Consider the following 15,934-nt stretch of genomic DNA (forward strand, 5'->3'; position numbering starts at 1 on the left):
GATATAATCACTAGTAAAACAGGGAGGTACCAGTTGGTACAATGGCACCTCAGCTCTACTATTTAAATGGTTCAGGTGTTTTTGGAACCAGGAGCCATAGCATGTTCCGTGCAAATGAAGCCAGACACCCCGTGTTACCAACCGTTTTAAAAGATTAAGAAATGAATCAGAATTTAAAGATAGATATCCTTAACATCAATTTATTTTCCCTACTGCAGGGTTTGAAAGTTCTAATTGTTGTCTTCCTAGTCCTCCGGAATAGTTTCATTCTCAGCCCTCACAGTTTTCTGTTTCTCTGCCCTGTGAGTTGTCTCACTGACAACACAGATCAGAAGAGCTACTTATCAGAGCTCTTTGTGACTGTGGAGCAAACCGAGTGTCTGGATCCTAGAGTCTAGCGTGTTCCCCCACAGCATTGCAGCTGCTCTCTGTACTTGCAGTATCCCAGAAATGCAGGGGCCTTTAACAGACTGCCCTTGGATGAGGGAGGACACAGGGCTCTTGGGAGGACCCACCCCTGGGTTAGGGAAATGTGTGGGCTATAATGCCTGCCATTGTGCGTTCTTTAGAGCCACGCCACACCACTGTCATTGATAATAAATGATGGGTTGTTTATCTTGGGATTGTTTTTTATGGGCAGATGCCATGAAAGATTCAAAGGCTGTCTGTAAAGAAAGAATACCCCTATTGTTTATCCAGCACTACTTTCCTATTTAATGTGAGGGTAACTTGTGAAATTTGCCTGAATATCAAACACCTTAGTAAACCTTAGATAGTTATCCTCTGAGATGTTTCAAATATGTCATTTAACTACAACTTGTATTCAAATGCCGTGTGTGTGTGTGTGTGTGTGTGTGTGTGTGTGTGTGTGTGTGTCCTATTTCCCTGTCTTCTTTTCTTCTGTGATGTCATGAGGGAAAGACAGCATTGCTGAAGTTTATCATCTGAGTTCTAAAATCGTGAATAAGTTCAGTAGTTTTCCTGCCTTGTAGTTGGCAGCCTGTGATGATCCCTGCTCAGAGTTCCAGGAGAATCAGACACAGAAAAGACAGCAAAGATCACGTGTGGAACACTGGGTGGCCTGGCAGAGGAGATGAGTTTGGAGTTGGGTGGTTGATAGATGATCTTGGGCAACAAAAGGGAGCAGAACAATATTGGGGAGGGGGAAGGGGGAGGGATGTAGTGTTTGAAGGAATGTGATGGGATCAGCCCTATAGATTCTTGTGACTCTGTTCTTCAGAGATGCTGAGTACAAAGCATTCTGGGAACACCCCTAGGAACACAGGAGACTGAGACTCACAAAATCCATAAGCCAGGCTCTTTCTCGAACAGGAATAAAGTTCTTCCCAGTCCATCGTCATGTGGAAGAGAGCACAAAGGGGTGTTGTTGTCAGATATTCCTGTGATCAGCTGTTCTCAACAGTCAGAAATTTAGAAAAGCTCAGTTGGTGTAATGTGCCATGGGGGCAGCTACTGCTAAATGGATTGAGAATTACAGGGGCTGCCATTTCCTTAGGAATATTAATCTACTAGTATGACTGAAAGCTAGGCTCTGGCTCATGAGGAGTCTGTCTGCAGATAGCAGACACTGGGCAGTTTGGAGAATGGTCCCTGGGTTTGGGACTTCTGTGAAAAGAAGATGGAAAAGCTCCATTGGACTCACGGTAGTAGCCAGGATCAGCAAGTCATATTGTATGGGATGCAGAGGCCTTGTTACTACCATTTGCTTTTTAAATATTCTTCATGTAGCTCCTTTAAATCTTTTTCTGGATTTAAAATTTTTGTTGTGTACATGAATGTTTTGTCTGCATGTCTGTCAATGTTCCGTGTGTGTGCCTGCTATCCACAGAAGTCTAAAGACCATCTCCAGTCCCCTGGAGGTTGAGCTGTGGGTACTTGTAAGCCACCATGTGCAGACAAAGAAACGGGTCTCCTGCCAGAGCAATGCCTCCTCTTAACTGCTGAGCCATCTCTACATACCTTGGAGGCTATACCATGGGCATGGAAGCTCCTTCCTTCTCTTCTCTCATCTCCTCCTGCTTCATACCTCTTTTCTCTTTTCTATCCTCTTTCCCTCCTCCTCATCCCTCATCTTTCTCCCCTCTTCCTCTTCCCCCTCCCCTCTTTCTCTTCCTCTTCATTCTATATTTATTTATTTTGGGGGTTATGAGTGTTTTGCCTGTATGTTTGTATACTATGTATATGCTTGGTACCATGGGTCTCAGAAGAAGGCATCAAATCTTTTGGTCCTGGAGCTAGGGTGGTTTTGATCTACTATGGATGTGGTGAGAATCAAATATGGGGTCACTCCTAGTCGATGAACCATCTCTCCAGCTCCCTGAACTGTTCTTTTTTAATATTTAGTTTATATACATCAGTCTATTGCATGCATGTATAAATATGTGACACATGCATGTCTGGTGCCCACAGAGATCAGAAGAGGGCATTGAACCCCCTAGAACTGGACTTATAGGTGATTGTCCAGTATGGGTGCTGGAAATAAAGCCTGGGTCTTCTGCAAACTTAGCAAGGGCTTGTAACTATTACTCTTCAGTCCCTCAAGTGGCTTCTTGATATTACTGCCCCGTTTCAAAGAAGCCACACATTAAAATGAAGATATCTACTTAGCAGTCAAAATGTCTACCAGTTTGGAACAAAATCATGACTAAAACAATTTCCAGTACTGCAATTTGCAATTATTTTCATCTTCATGTTTTTGGTTTTGTGAGCCTATCTCACTACCTTGAAACTCACTAGCTCAGGGTCTTTTTTAGTTTGTGTCAATATTCTTCCTCAGCCTCAGGATGCTGGGGTTATTGCCGTGAGCTACAATGCCCAGCCAAAGAATGGATCTTTTAAATGCTTTAGAGACTATGCAAGAACAGAAACCTTATTTTTTCCATTTAAGTTTAATAACATTCAAATAAAGTATCATGAAATAATAGAAACCAAGAGTTAAATATGCTAATTCTTATGGTTCGTAGGTGACAAAGTTTATCTTAAGTTTTATTGTTTTATTATGGTTTAAGTTATACAAAATACCTTTAAGGAATCCATATAGAGTAAAGTGGTTATTACTGTCACAGAAAGGTTAACTGCCATCATTTCATTCCTTTACATGTTTTATTTCCTCTAGTAGGAATGGTTAAAATCAATGCACTTAGCAAAATCCTGAAGACAGGGCTGGGTAGGTGCTGTTAGTGCTGGAGTACTTGACTTGAGTGTGTGAGGCCCAGAGTTTGATCCCTAGCACCAAAAGAAAGAATGAGAAGGAAGATGTAGGGAGGGAAGGAAGGGAAGGAGAAGTGAAGAAGGTTGGTTCTGGGACCACTTCCTACTGATGACAGTGATATGCATGCCGTACCTTAAGTCTGTGGACTTGGGGATCCTTCAGAGCTGCAGCTTTGTGCCTTGTTGTAATACAAGAGTCACCTTTAAGTGGCATAGAGTGTGGTGGATGCACACAGGCATGTGTGAGCATGGTAGACATGAACACGGGAACACGTGTGTGCTTTGGGAGCTGGAGCTACTTCAGTACTGATAGACTGACTTAGAAACATTCTTCTTTTATTATCTAGGTGCTGGTGAATCTGGAAAGAGTACGATTGTGAAGCAGATGAAGTAAGTAAAAGGAAGACATGGGAAGCATTTTGCATGGCTCTGAGTGACCTCTATAAGGAAGGGTTCTTCTTTTCCTCTGATCGCTGCAGAATCATCCATGAAGCTGGCTACTCGGAGGAGGAGTGTAAGCAGTACAAAGCGGTGGTCTACAGCAACACCATCCAGTCCATCATTGCCATCATCAGAGCCATGGGGAGGTTGAAAATCGACTTCGGAGACTCTGCTCGGGCGGTAAGGCGTTGAGCTTGCTGGCATGGGTCTGACGACCAGCCCGTGGGATGATGCTGCAGCTGCAGCTGCATAAAGGAGGCCGGACGTGACAGCTGTCCAGAATGCTTTACCCAAGAAGTTTAAAGGTCAGAAGTGAGTCTAGAGCCTCGGAAGTAAGAGGAGTAAGAAATACATAGGCGTGCACTCTCCGCCTTCTTCTGGTTCCGCTGACTTCTCCAGGTTGTTCAGAAATCACTGAAGTCATTTCTATATAACTCAGATATTAGAGTCCCAGTAACATTTTTGCCAGCCCTACCAAACACCTGGGCAAACCCACTCTAGGAGAGGAAACTTGCTTGTGCGTCAGAGCATGAAATCAGTCCATGGTTGGCAGACTCCATTGCTGTGATCTTGAGGCAAGGCTTAAACATCATGGTGGACAGGATGATGGAACAATACAGTAGGCAAGAGAGAGGGCAAGGGACAAGATATTCCCTTCAAAGAGGAACAGTGACCTCATTCCCCCAGCCAGGCCCCATTCTAATTGCATGTTCACCTCTGAATTTGCCTGTAGATTAATTCACCAAGGGATATTATATTTTCCCCCATCTAGAAATGTCAATAGCCCCTTAGTTAGAGAACACTTAACACATGAACATTTGCAGTCATTTCATACTCAAACCACAACTTCTGTGCCCACAAGCTCATCTGCTGTTACCATAATAAAATGCCAACAGTAATTTGCCTCAAGAAGGCAAAAAGTTCATTTTGTCTCACAAGTTTAGATATTTCAGTCTAGCACTTGGACTGCTGAGGCAGGAGGATTGCTACAATGAGGCTGGCCTGGGCTATACGGTGAGTATTAAGACAGCCAGGCAGGGCTACACAGCAAGAACATAAAACCACATTTCAGGACTAACATAATCTCATTATTTGTTCTTGGGCCTGGACCCTGAGGAAGGAAAAGAGTATGAGTTTGCTCATCTTTGGGACAGGAAAATACCGGCTATTTAAAGACATGGATCAGAGTGTCAGAGCTAAGTGGGACTTCAGAAGAGAAGGTGGGGCCTGGTGGAGACAGTAGAAGGCAGGTAGGAAGCTGCAGGGCAGGAGAGCAGCAAGTCTGGAGTGCAGGCAGTCTTGGTACAGGGTGAGGCTCTCTCTATGCTGGGCTCCCTCCACACCCACAACATACTTTACTCTGCTGGCCCTGTCTTCCCCTTTCTTTCTCTTTGATGCTTAATCTGTTTATTTAAGGATTGTTATTTGTTACATTTCTGCACCAGCCATAGTTTGGGATATGAAGAAGTACAGCCCGGTTTCACTTGTATGTGAAATCAAAAACAAATGTAAAGCTCAAGTCTCAAAGAGGAAATAAAACAGTTGTTAGTGGGGCACAAAATAAAGTGGAGGGAAGGTGTGGCACATATTTTAAGAGACCCACATATAGAAAGGTAGTTACTAGTATAAAAAATTAATATTCGTCATTTCTGTAATTACTCAGCAGGTTCCTGAATACAGGGTTGGGGATGTATTGCTTAGTGCTGGAGCATTCTCTGACTTTGACTAGGTGAGGCCCAGAGTTTGACCCCCAAAGTACAAAGTCTACAAAGCAGCATATATTTAACGTAAATCTAGGGAGGGAAAGTCCAATGTTGGGACTGTGGTCAAGATCATTTTAAGTAATTTATTGTTTATTCACTCACTACTTTGAGAGCACGTGTCAGATGAATAAGTGATAACTGCATAGATTACACTGAATCAATAGTGGATGAGACAAAATATTCTAGATATAATCCAATCTTGTTTCAGGAGGAAAGTTAGAAGAATGTTATGAATTATTAAAACTTATTTTGGAACACTCCTGGAAACACTGACTTCTTAATCTCTATTTAAAAAAAAGGCACGGACTGAGAATAAGGAGAGAAAGGGAACAGAAATTGTATTTTACAGCAAATCCCAGTTATGGCCACTGAGAATTTGCAAATTCGTTGATGTCAGTGGGCTGTGGCAGCTCAAGCCTGTGATCCAGAGCCTGGGAGAACGGAGGCAAGAGGATCCTTGTGAATGAGGTCAGGAACCCCCAAAGCTACGCAGTGAGTCCAAGGTCAACCTGGGCTACAAACTGAAGCTTCATCTCAGAAAGCTGAACCAAACTATATAGCACCCCGCATTCCCACTACTGGGAATCAGAGCCTACAGAGGCTGTAAGAACTGTTTCAGAGGCCTTGAGAGCCTGGGTTTTGATAACTCACGAGTGGCGCAGGCAGTTTTATGGAAGCCATTTGATTTTCAAGCCTGTCTTGGAAAGAATTATTTTTAAACCTTTTCTATAAGATCCATCGGCTTTGCCTTAAGAGTAAGTACTCTGTAAGTTTGTTGCTTTATGGTTGATCGTTTCTCTGAGGCTCTGGAATTGCTGTGTGTCCACAGATGCACCCAGCAACTTCCCATTCCTGCTATAAGCTATTATTTCAGATGCCCTCTGCTTTCCCCGTTATTGCTTCATGGTGGGTGTGGTCTTCCATGATCTGTTCCCCTTCTGTCTTTATTTTGGGCTGCCTTGCATCTCCATAAAATTTGAACCACTATAAGTCCCTTGCAATTACTCTGGAGGTTATAAAGGTGAAGTAAGGAGAGCTCACACATGAGGAAGACACATTTGAGCTGGGTATTGTAACCGTGTAAGGGACTTAGGACCAGCATTCCAATTTTCAATAGCTTATAAATGAGAAAGATTATTAGGTTTGTCTTTTAGTTTTTCTCTGACACTTGTTGAAGAGGAGAATAGTTTATAATAGTTTGTTTGTATTTTCCCTGTGGATTCCTGTGGGTTCTCTCATTTTTGTTAAATTGTCTTTTGGACAGTTTTCTTTGAGTGTGAAAGTTCGTACATCTCTCTGTGTTGCTTCACACCAAAACTTATTTTTCTGCATCAATTCTGACATCTTGATCTTTGTCTTGATATAAAGACAGTACTCCCAATGACTATAGTTAGCATTCTCCTTGTTGAGTCAATGTCCTAAGTATCCCAGAATAGCATCCAACTCACTGTACAGCCGAGACGATTGGGAATTTGGTGCATTTGTGCGTGCATCTGTGCCAGCTTCCTGTGCATTTGTGTGTGTGGTTAGAAGGCCAAGGTTAGTGTCATCTTTTGTCTTCTTCAGTTACTCTCCACCTTGTTTGGGGGGGAACAGGGTCTCACACTGAACCTGGCGCTCAGTAATTCAGCCTGCTTGACTAGCCGAGCAGTTCCAGGAATCCTGTCTATCTTCCCCAAACTGGGAAGTGCACACAGAAAGGTACTTGCCATGCTCAGCTCCTTATATACATAAAAGGGACATGAACCAGGTCTCCCTGCATGTGTATAGACACATAACAACTGACCCAACTTCTCAAATTTTGACTCGTATTATTTTCTATAATACTATGGATTTTTTCTAGTCTATCGACCCATTTGTGGGTGTTTGCTATTAAACAGGATCTAAATATGTCATAATTTGTCTTGCCTTATTGCCACATATTAAGTAACCTGTCCATTTCTATGACTTGAACATATGACCTTTAACATTAAATTGGGTGTTCTTGGAGACACTGAGGTACTTTTGTTTTTCCCAGACCAGTCCCCAAATATGTGATTCAGTGTCTCTAATAATGTTTTATTATATGGAATAGAAGAAAATAAAGAACATCTACTTCATAGGATTTCTAAAAGATAAAATCAATAGTGATTGTTTATAACATCCCTTTGCCATCACAGTTACTCAATAAACCTTGTTGAATTTATTATCAATAATTTTACTGTTATTGTTGACAGAATCGCAGTGTGTTAGTTTATATTGCTTCCCAGATGAATTGATACCTAGTAGGCTTTGATTAACCTGTCTTGTTCTTTTGACCAAATACCAAGACTAGTAAGCATTTCTGGTACAAATGGACTTCAGAATTATTAAACGAACACTAAAAGGCCTGTGTGTTTTTGTTGCAACTATGTCCTTAGTAGTAAAAGATAATTAGAATATAATTACATCATTTTCCCCTTCCCTGTCCGCATCCTCTCCCTGGATTTTTGGCCTTCCTGTTTTTAACCATTGTAGCTTATACATACTAATGAATGAGTGTATAAATGCAGCCTACTGAGTCATTCGGCGTTGCCCGCTTGTGTATGTTCTGGAGCTGGCCAACTAGTCAGAAATGTTGAGGATGCATGGTTATAACCTACCTTTTCTATTTTAATTGAGGAGAGAAAAATTATTTTCAAGATAGGCATAATAGAATCAAATTTATGGCTACTGTCTCTTTAGAGCTCTCATAATGAGGTTGGTCCATCTGTGAATAGTAAAAAATTGGTAATTCAGATTTTTTTTATGGTAGGAAGCATCATGTAGGACTTTTAGCACATGGTAGGCCCTGGTGTCGCCTTCTGACAGTGGGCTGACCTGCAATCACATGCCCCGAGGACAGCCAGAAAGCAGGATTTTATGGGTTTGCAGCAATTGGCAGAGAATATATAGATACCTTGCAAATGATGATTCCCATGTTGTGGAGCTTTATTTTTCTAGTAGCATTGGATCTGAAACCAGTTGGCAGAAGATCCAAACTCAAGACTGATCTTTCATGCCATGGAAGCTACTTGAGATACCTTCTACTGAGGAGCCCCAGAGCCCCTGGTCCACTCAAGCATCTTCCTGCCCAGTCTCAAGTTGCTCCAAGGAGATGGTCATTTGTCTCTTTGAACACCTTGTGGCTGTTTACATCCACTTGTTAGTTGGTTTATCTCTGTGTGCCTGATGTGCAAGATTGCTGTTGTGGAATATTTAGCAATTCACTTTGGCAGGAATCTTGAGTATGTGTTTTCTTCTTCTTTGAGGTAGCCAGAGTTGAGGGAACTTTGTGATCTGTGATTAGTGAGTCTTAGCTCAATAGAATGTGAATTCTTTCTCTAGTATGGCTTTCTGTACCATTTCTGTCTGTGTTTTTAATATCTGATTGTGGCTCGTGTTTGCTTACCTAGTGGGGTCTTTTTGTTTGTTGGTTTGTAAGTACCCATGCAACCTGCTTTTGTCCCAACAGTAGTTTTCTAATATTTGTTTCTTATCCTTCACCTTATTCTTGGGTATTTTTCATTATTAAAATTCCCCATGCTATTGTCTTTGTTATGTTTAAATTTTAAACACCTTCAGTCACTACAAGATCTAACAAATATTTATGCTACTTTAAAGTTCTGCAAGGCAGTAAATTTCACCACTTGAATCTTCATTAATTCTCTTGCCTCTGAAATATTCCGCCGGATGAACTTAATAAGGCATATTTGTACCTCCCTGTTTGTAATTTATTACCCATCGGTATTTTTAGAATAACCACATCCTTCCATACTGATGTATCTTACGGCTCTGCTCATATAAGTTTGTGTTGGTATTTTTATCTTCTTGGCTGGTATCAAACCCAGACTGTTCTACATACTGTAGGTTTTTAATAGCAGGTAATTTCTGCTCTTTCCAAATCTCATTTCTTTAAAGTGTCCCCAGGCATTTTCACCTGCTGTGCCCGCTAGAAGAGCCTCTGAGGCATTAAGGTAGTATTCCACTTTCCGTTAGAGGAGAGAGTTGAGGAGGCCTTTTTATGTTGTTTCCATCCTGAGTAATAGCTATGCAGATAGCTCAATGACACTGAACTTGGCAGTGAAATGTGTGCCTCAAGCACACACTACTTTACTGCCTCAGTTCACCTCTGATCATCATGTGTTTCTGTGTCTCTTGGACTTTTGTCTGCCCCCACAAAAAAACTTAAATGTCAGTATTTTTTTTTTGTTTTTATGAATTTTAATATATATGTATTGTTCTAAACATATATAAAGTTACGTTTTTAGTAATGCATTTGCCAGTAATTTCTTAATACTATAAAGCTTATGATTCCTGATGAATTCACTGAAATCTAATAAATGTTTTTTATAACCTCAAATGGAGTTAAAATTAACTTATGGCATTTTTATTTTTAGGCTTTTCGATCCCTCTTTTAAATAATATTATGGGGAAAGAAACAGGACTATTTCCTTGCCTCAAATCGTGTTTACTTTTGTTTATAGAGAAAATGTGTGGCAGTTTCCTGCTTGCTCGCTTATGTATTTATTTATGTATTTATTGATTCTTACTCACCCACTTTACATTCCGCTCACTTTCCCCCTCCTGGTCACCCCCTCCCACAATCCTTCCCTTATTCTCCCTCCCTTTCTTTTCTCAGTAGGAGGGGGCCCCCTGGGTCTCCCCTTCCCCCACCACACACCCTGGTACTTAAAGTCTCTGTGAGGCTAAGAGCTTCCTCTCTCACTGAGGCCAGACAAGCAATGCAGCCCAGCCAGAACATATTCCACATACAGGCAACAGATTTTGGAATAGCCCCTGTTCCAGTTATTCCACATGAAGGGCAAGCTGCATATCTGCTACATAAGTGTGGGGAGGCCTAGTTCGAGTCTCTGCATGCTCTTTGGTTGGTGGTTCAGACTCTGAGAGCCCCAAGGATCCAGGTTAGTTGACTCTGTTGGGCTTCCTGCGAAATTCTTTTTCTCTTAGGGTCTACAAACATATCTCCTATTCTTCCATAAGTGTCCCCATGTGCCATCCAGTGTTTGGCTGTGAGTTGCTGCATCCATCTGAGTCAGCTGCTGAGTGGAGGTTCTCAGGACAGCCATGCTAGACTCCTCCTGTGTGCTAGCATCACAGTTTCATTAATCATGTTAGGGATCTGTGCTTACCCCTGGGATGGGTCTCAAACTGTGTTAGTTATTTATTGGCTGTTTTCTCAGTCTCTGCTTCATCCCCAATCACTACTTTTTTTTTTTTTTTTTTTTTTTTTTTTTTGTAGACAGGATAAGGTTTGTGTCAAAGGTTTTGTGGGTAGGTTTCTGTCCCTATTACTCCACCAAGGTTGTTCCCCAGCCTCCAGATAGATCCCCAATGCTGTGTGAGTCATAGCTAAGGACACCCATTGATTCTTGGGTGCCTCCCCCACCCCTGATCTTCACCTCTTTCTGGAGATATCCCCTACCTTCCCCAAATTTTATTTTTCTTAAAGCAGGTCTTCATCATCTAAGGTTGCCATTGAGTCACAGAGTGGCAAACCCACAAAAGTTCTTTCTTTCCCAATTCATGTTCTTGAGAACTTGGTTGCTGTGAAGCTGTCATTATATGTGGTTTCCAGTATCATTGGCAAATATAAATGATGCAGTTATTGGGACAGAGTTCATTAATGTATCAGTCCTGGCAGTGGACAATTATCCATAGAGCTTCAGGTCGGAGGTGTCACTATTTTTAATCTAGTTTCTCATGCCATTTGCCTTGTGTTTTAGGAGAGCCTTTTGATACTTTCTATGCAAAGATTACTTTCAACTGGAACATTTGTCTTCTGTGTTCTGATTAGTCATCTAGCTATTGCTTTAAAAGCCTCCCCTGGGGTTGCCACATTTTTGATTGCTTTGACTGTTAAAAAGTGTTTGTGCTTTTGCATTGAATCCTGATGCATTGGGCCCTGAATATGCACTGTTTCTGCTCCATGCCCAACAGGAAGTATACTCTTTTCTTGTCTTTGTGTTTCTTAACATTTCAAACGTTCACCATCCTGTTCCTTCAATGTCTTCCCCATTCTGGATAGAGGCCTCTGAGTCATGTATGTATGTATGTATGTATCTATGTATGTATGTATGTATGTGTGTGTGTGTGTGTATGTATGTATATCTGTATATCACATGGTGCTTACAGAGTGGTCTTGGTAGTAGGTAGCTTGGAAATTGAAGTAAGTCTAACTTCGAGCCAAATTCAAATTCTTTAACACCATGGCATGTATCCTGTAAACCACTTCACTAACTACAGCCAAGTCCTGTCCTGCATGACCTCTGTCCATTTTACCATTACGCTATGTGTTTCTGTTGAGGTCTCTAGATGCTTTTGAGGAGCTTTGTGTTTTAAAGATTTTGCAGAGTCCTACAGTTTTAACTTGTAGACAACAAGGACTCATTGATTGTTATTTAATGATTTACATGATGACCGAGCTGGCTCAGGCCTGAGACACGCTGCCTTGGGTGTTGGAAACACAGAGTGATGTGGAAAACTTTCTATAATGCTTTCTGCTCAAATGCATGACTTCAGTGCTCATCTGTGGTGGTGGCTAAGGGCTAGCAGTAACTGGGAGGTGAGTATTCCTATCCAGTTTTTCAGGGTTTCACTAGTAATTTACACTGACTTTACATTTACTCTGTAGCCCAGGCTTGCCTAGAACTTGAGCTTAGCATATGTCAGGCTTTCAAGTATCCCAAGTACCAGGATTATAGCTGTACACCAACACCCTGTATCAAGTTTCCAGTGAATTTACATTTTGTGAGGAAGAAACTTTTTTAAAGTTAATTGTACTGTAGACTGTTAAGGTTTACACTTTGGTGTTACACGTGATCTACAGGATAGCAATATGCTTAGTATAGTAATGCAAGTCAACATATCCATCTTCTCATACATTACACTTTTTGAGTTATGAGTGTGGCTAAAATAAACTCAATTAAAATAATCAGTAAAACATTCAGCTGTATGATTAGTGGCGGTGTGAAGCATTAACTCCTTGCAAACATTTCTGCCCGTCCTTTGCTTCTTTTTCTTTGAACTATACTTCCCACTTCTCTGTCCACTTCCATTGCTCCAGGTGGGCATTGTTTACTTTTCTATTTCTGCAAGTTTGACCAACATTTCATTGTAATCAGGAGGATATTGTGCTAAGTCAAATAAGGCAGACACAAAGAGAAAAGGATCACATGGTCTCACTTACGTGTGCAATCTAAAAAAAGGAACAGACATTTGAATGCCTTAGGAAGTGCAGTTTATAAACACAGCAACCAAAATTCCTTCTGTGTTTTATTTTTTTTTTTTGTGGGGGTGCCTTCCTGGAAAGAGGGAAAGAATATGTTCAGGTGACCCAGACTGGAGGGTCTTCATCTCTTCTGCCAAAGAACTTTACTAAAATTAACTAAAGATTACATGATAAAGTACATTAAAAAAAACTACTTAAGTATTCTTCTAAACAAAATTATGTTTTCTGTGGTTTAGGAAATAAAAATGGTAGGCTTATTGTGTGTGTGTGTGTGTGTGTGTGTGTGTGTGTGTGTGTGTGTGTGTATGTGTGTGTGTGTATGTGTGTGTGTGTGTGTGTTTGTGTGTGTGTGTAGGTTATTATCTAGTAGGTGGCCTTATTGCTTACTAGAACTAGGCTCAGAGTGGCCACAGCCCGTGGTAGCTGGCTTGCTAAGGATCCGCACGTGTTGCTGACTCGCATGCATCTCTCTTGTGGTTTACTAAAGAGGGAAACATATGCTTGAATAATGTGTTCCCATGCTGAGAGACTTAATTAGTTTCCACGATGAGTTCCAGCTGAAAAGAAAATGTTTCATGAATTAGCAGCAGTATGAATTCCCATTGTCAGCTGGTCGGCTCTGCCACCATGCCCTGGGATACTTCTCTGTGCATACTTCATCATGCCTCCATCACTCTGGAGGACCACAGCATACTGTTCCCTCAGGAGCGGCAGGCAGTCGGTCCAAGAACACTCAGCAAACATTAAAATCCAAAGATGGTCACGTTTATTTATCACATGCCTTCCAAGTATGATGGTGCCCTCCTGTAATCTCAGTACTGGGCACCAAGGCAGGAGGATCAGAGGTTCAAGGCTAGCCTGGGCTGTGTAGTAAAAACCTATTTTAAAAATTCAAAGGGTATATTTACATGTGATGTCCAGGAAATTCCACCAGTGTACTTTAGATACTTTTTCTAGATTTTTGTTAAAAATAACCTGCTCAGAGTGTAGTAGTTTCTTTAGTACTGTACACAGGAGAGTGATAAGAACAACAACATGATAAACAGTCCTATCCCTCTCTCGTGCACTCCATTCAGATATCTTCAACTCGAAGTTAGGCGAACCAGCTGTAGTTTGGGAGGATGCCCCTTGGGAATAATAATGGTTTATTCCCCCAACATACACCTCAAGCTAAAATAACCTGAGCCAAGTAGTAACTTATGACGCCTAGGTCTGGTTGTGTTTCTTTCGCTTTACATTGTTTCTACCTGGCGTCTCCACTATGCTACCCGAATGGAGATTTCTACCCACATTCAGATCTGAGAACTTAAACTGTGTCTGGTCCTAGGGTAATGCTAAACCACACCCCAGATATTGAATACTCACTGTGAATAAAGTGCACATGAAGTGAAAGCTCGTTCCACCAGACCTCCTGTTTCCTATTTATAAAAGTAGAGTTATGTGAGACAGCATGGATCCCGTCATAGCTCTTCTGTTCCTCTTTGGCAACAATGACTGAATGTGGTTGATTACTTGTGGTTCACTAACTGATAGCCCTTCATCACTGAAGTAGAGCTGCACTACCTTCATATACAGTCATCTTTTGTTTAGAAATTACATTCACTATGGGTTTTCTACTCCAAAGCTGTGCTGATTTCCTCCCCTATGTCTGGATTAGCAAACACTTCCTCACTAATTATTAGCATACACACACACACACACACGATATAATTACAATATTTATTGACTATCTATGTATATACTCATATATGTATACACTTACACATTTTATGGAACAGTTTTTTAAGTGGTGCTCTAGATAAAGAAAAGTTGTGGCACTTCTATAAAAACCACAGTGCGCCAATGCGGTCCCTTTTATTTCCTGCTCATCTCTTCATCAGTACCATCTCCTGTCTTGTAAAATGTGCAGGATGATGCTCGCCAACTCTTCGTGCTTGCTGGGGCTGCAGAAGAAGGCTTTATGACCGCAGAACTCGCTGGTGTCATAAAGAGACTGTGGAAAGACAGTGGTGTGCAGGCCTGCTTCAACAGATCCCGGGAGTACCAGCTGAATGATTCTGCAGCATAGTAAGTAACCACAGGTTTCGAATTCAGCTATCACGAAGATCACACTCCAGTCAAATCTGTCTCTGGGCCACTTGTGCTGGAGAATTTTCTGGCACATTCTTACACTCCTCATGTATTCTGAGTGACATCATTTGAATGTTTCCCCCGTCTTAGTCATACGTTTGTGATAGCGATGCTGTTATTACCTATGTTTTCAAAAACGCCTCATGCATATGTCATTACTAATTGGAAGAGTACGGAATAGGAACTGTCTCTGTCTCTAGTATACCACAAAGAATGGCACTAAAATCCCATATTCCCCCTGCATTCTCCCGAGTGTGTTCATAGGTCTGAGACACTTGCTGTGCTCTCTGTGCCTGAGAAAGGGTGGTGTCAATGTCTTCCTTAGACTTGAGTCCTCAACTGTCACTTTGTCTCATCACCTTAGCCATCCATGAGGCTCACTGCTGTTCACTGCAAAGAGAAGCTTCTCAGATTTAGGCTCAGAGTAGTGACTGTCTCTGACTATGAACATGGATTTAGAAAGGACCTTGATGGTAAGGATGATCTCAAGTGCCTTGTGGAACCATTATCTGTCAATAAAAAGCAGATGGCCTGTTGTTGGCAAAAGGCAGGAAGTAGAAGGCAGGTGTTCTGGTTGAGAGATTGGAACTCTGGGAGATAGTCAGGAGGAAGAATAGCCTCCTTGACTCTGAGAAGGAAGTTGAGACATATCAAACTGGTGAGAGGTAAACAGCCATGTGGTAGACATACAACAGAATAAAGGGTTATTAAGTTATAAGCTGGTCAGGGAACATGCCTAAATTATGGCTTAGGCATCATTTAATAAACAGTACGCCTCTGAATTGTTATCTGGGAACTGGGATGCACGTGGAACAGGTACACTTGTGTTATAGCACTTTAGTAACTATTCTTGGGCACCTACAGCTTCCCAAGACAAAGGCTTTTGACTGGATTTCTAACTGTGGACCAGGTCTCAAATCCAATCCAATGGCAGTTGGTTGCCTGCATAACGGTGGTGCCTCTACTGAAAAATGGGAGCACCTTGCCAGGCAGCTTAGGTTTTTGATTCATAGGGCTCACAACACCAGTGATGCCTTTTTTCTCCCAGGAGGCTGTGTTTCTGGGACTTGGATGTTAGCCAGCAGGGAAAAATCCGGTGTAGCTTGCTTTTTCTGTCTTA

The 15,934-nt window shown here is 41.6% G+C and overlaps 1 protein-coding gene across 1 annotated transcript in view; it reads left to right on the top strand.

Moving 5' to 3' along the window:
* Positions 1 to 15,934, top strand: part of GNAI1 (G protein subunit alpha i1) — a 73,126-nt gene that overhangs the window by 39,145 nt on the left and 18,047 nt on the right. Inside the window, exons 2-4 of the mRNA XM_080936222.1 lie at positions 3,579 to 3,621; positions 3,711 to 3,852; positions 14,594 to 14,751. Coding sequence (XP_080792348.1) covers positions 3,579 to 3,621; positions 3,711 to 3,852; positions 14,594 to 14,751 — 343 coding nt within the window. The remainder of the gene's footprint in view (positions 1 to 3,578; positions 3,622 to 3,710; positions 3,853 to 14,593; positions 14,752 to 15,934) is intronic.

Source organism: Micromys minutus, assembly GCF_963924665.1.
Source record: "Micromys minutus genome assembly, chromosome: 23".
NCBI lineage: Eukaryota > Metazoa > Chordata > Mammalia > Rodentia > Muridae > Micromys > Micromys minutus.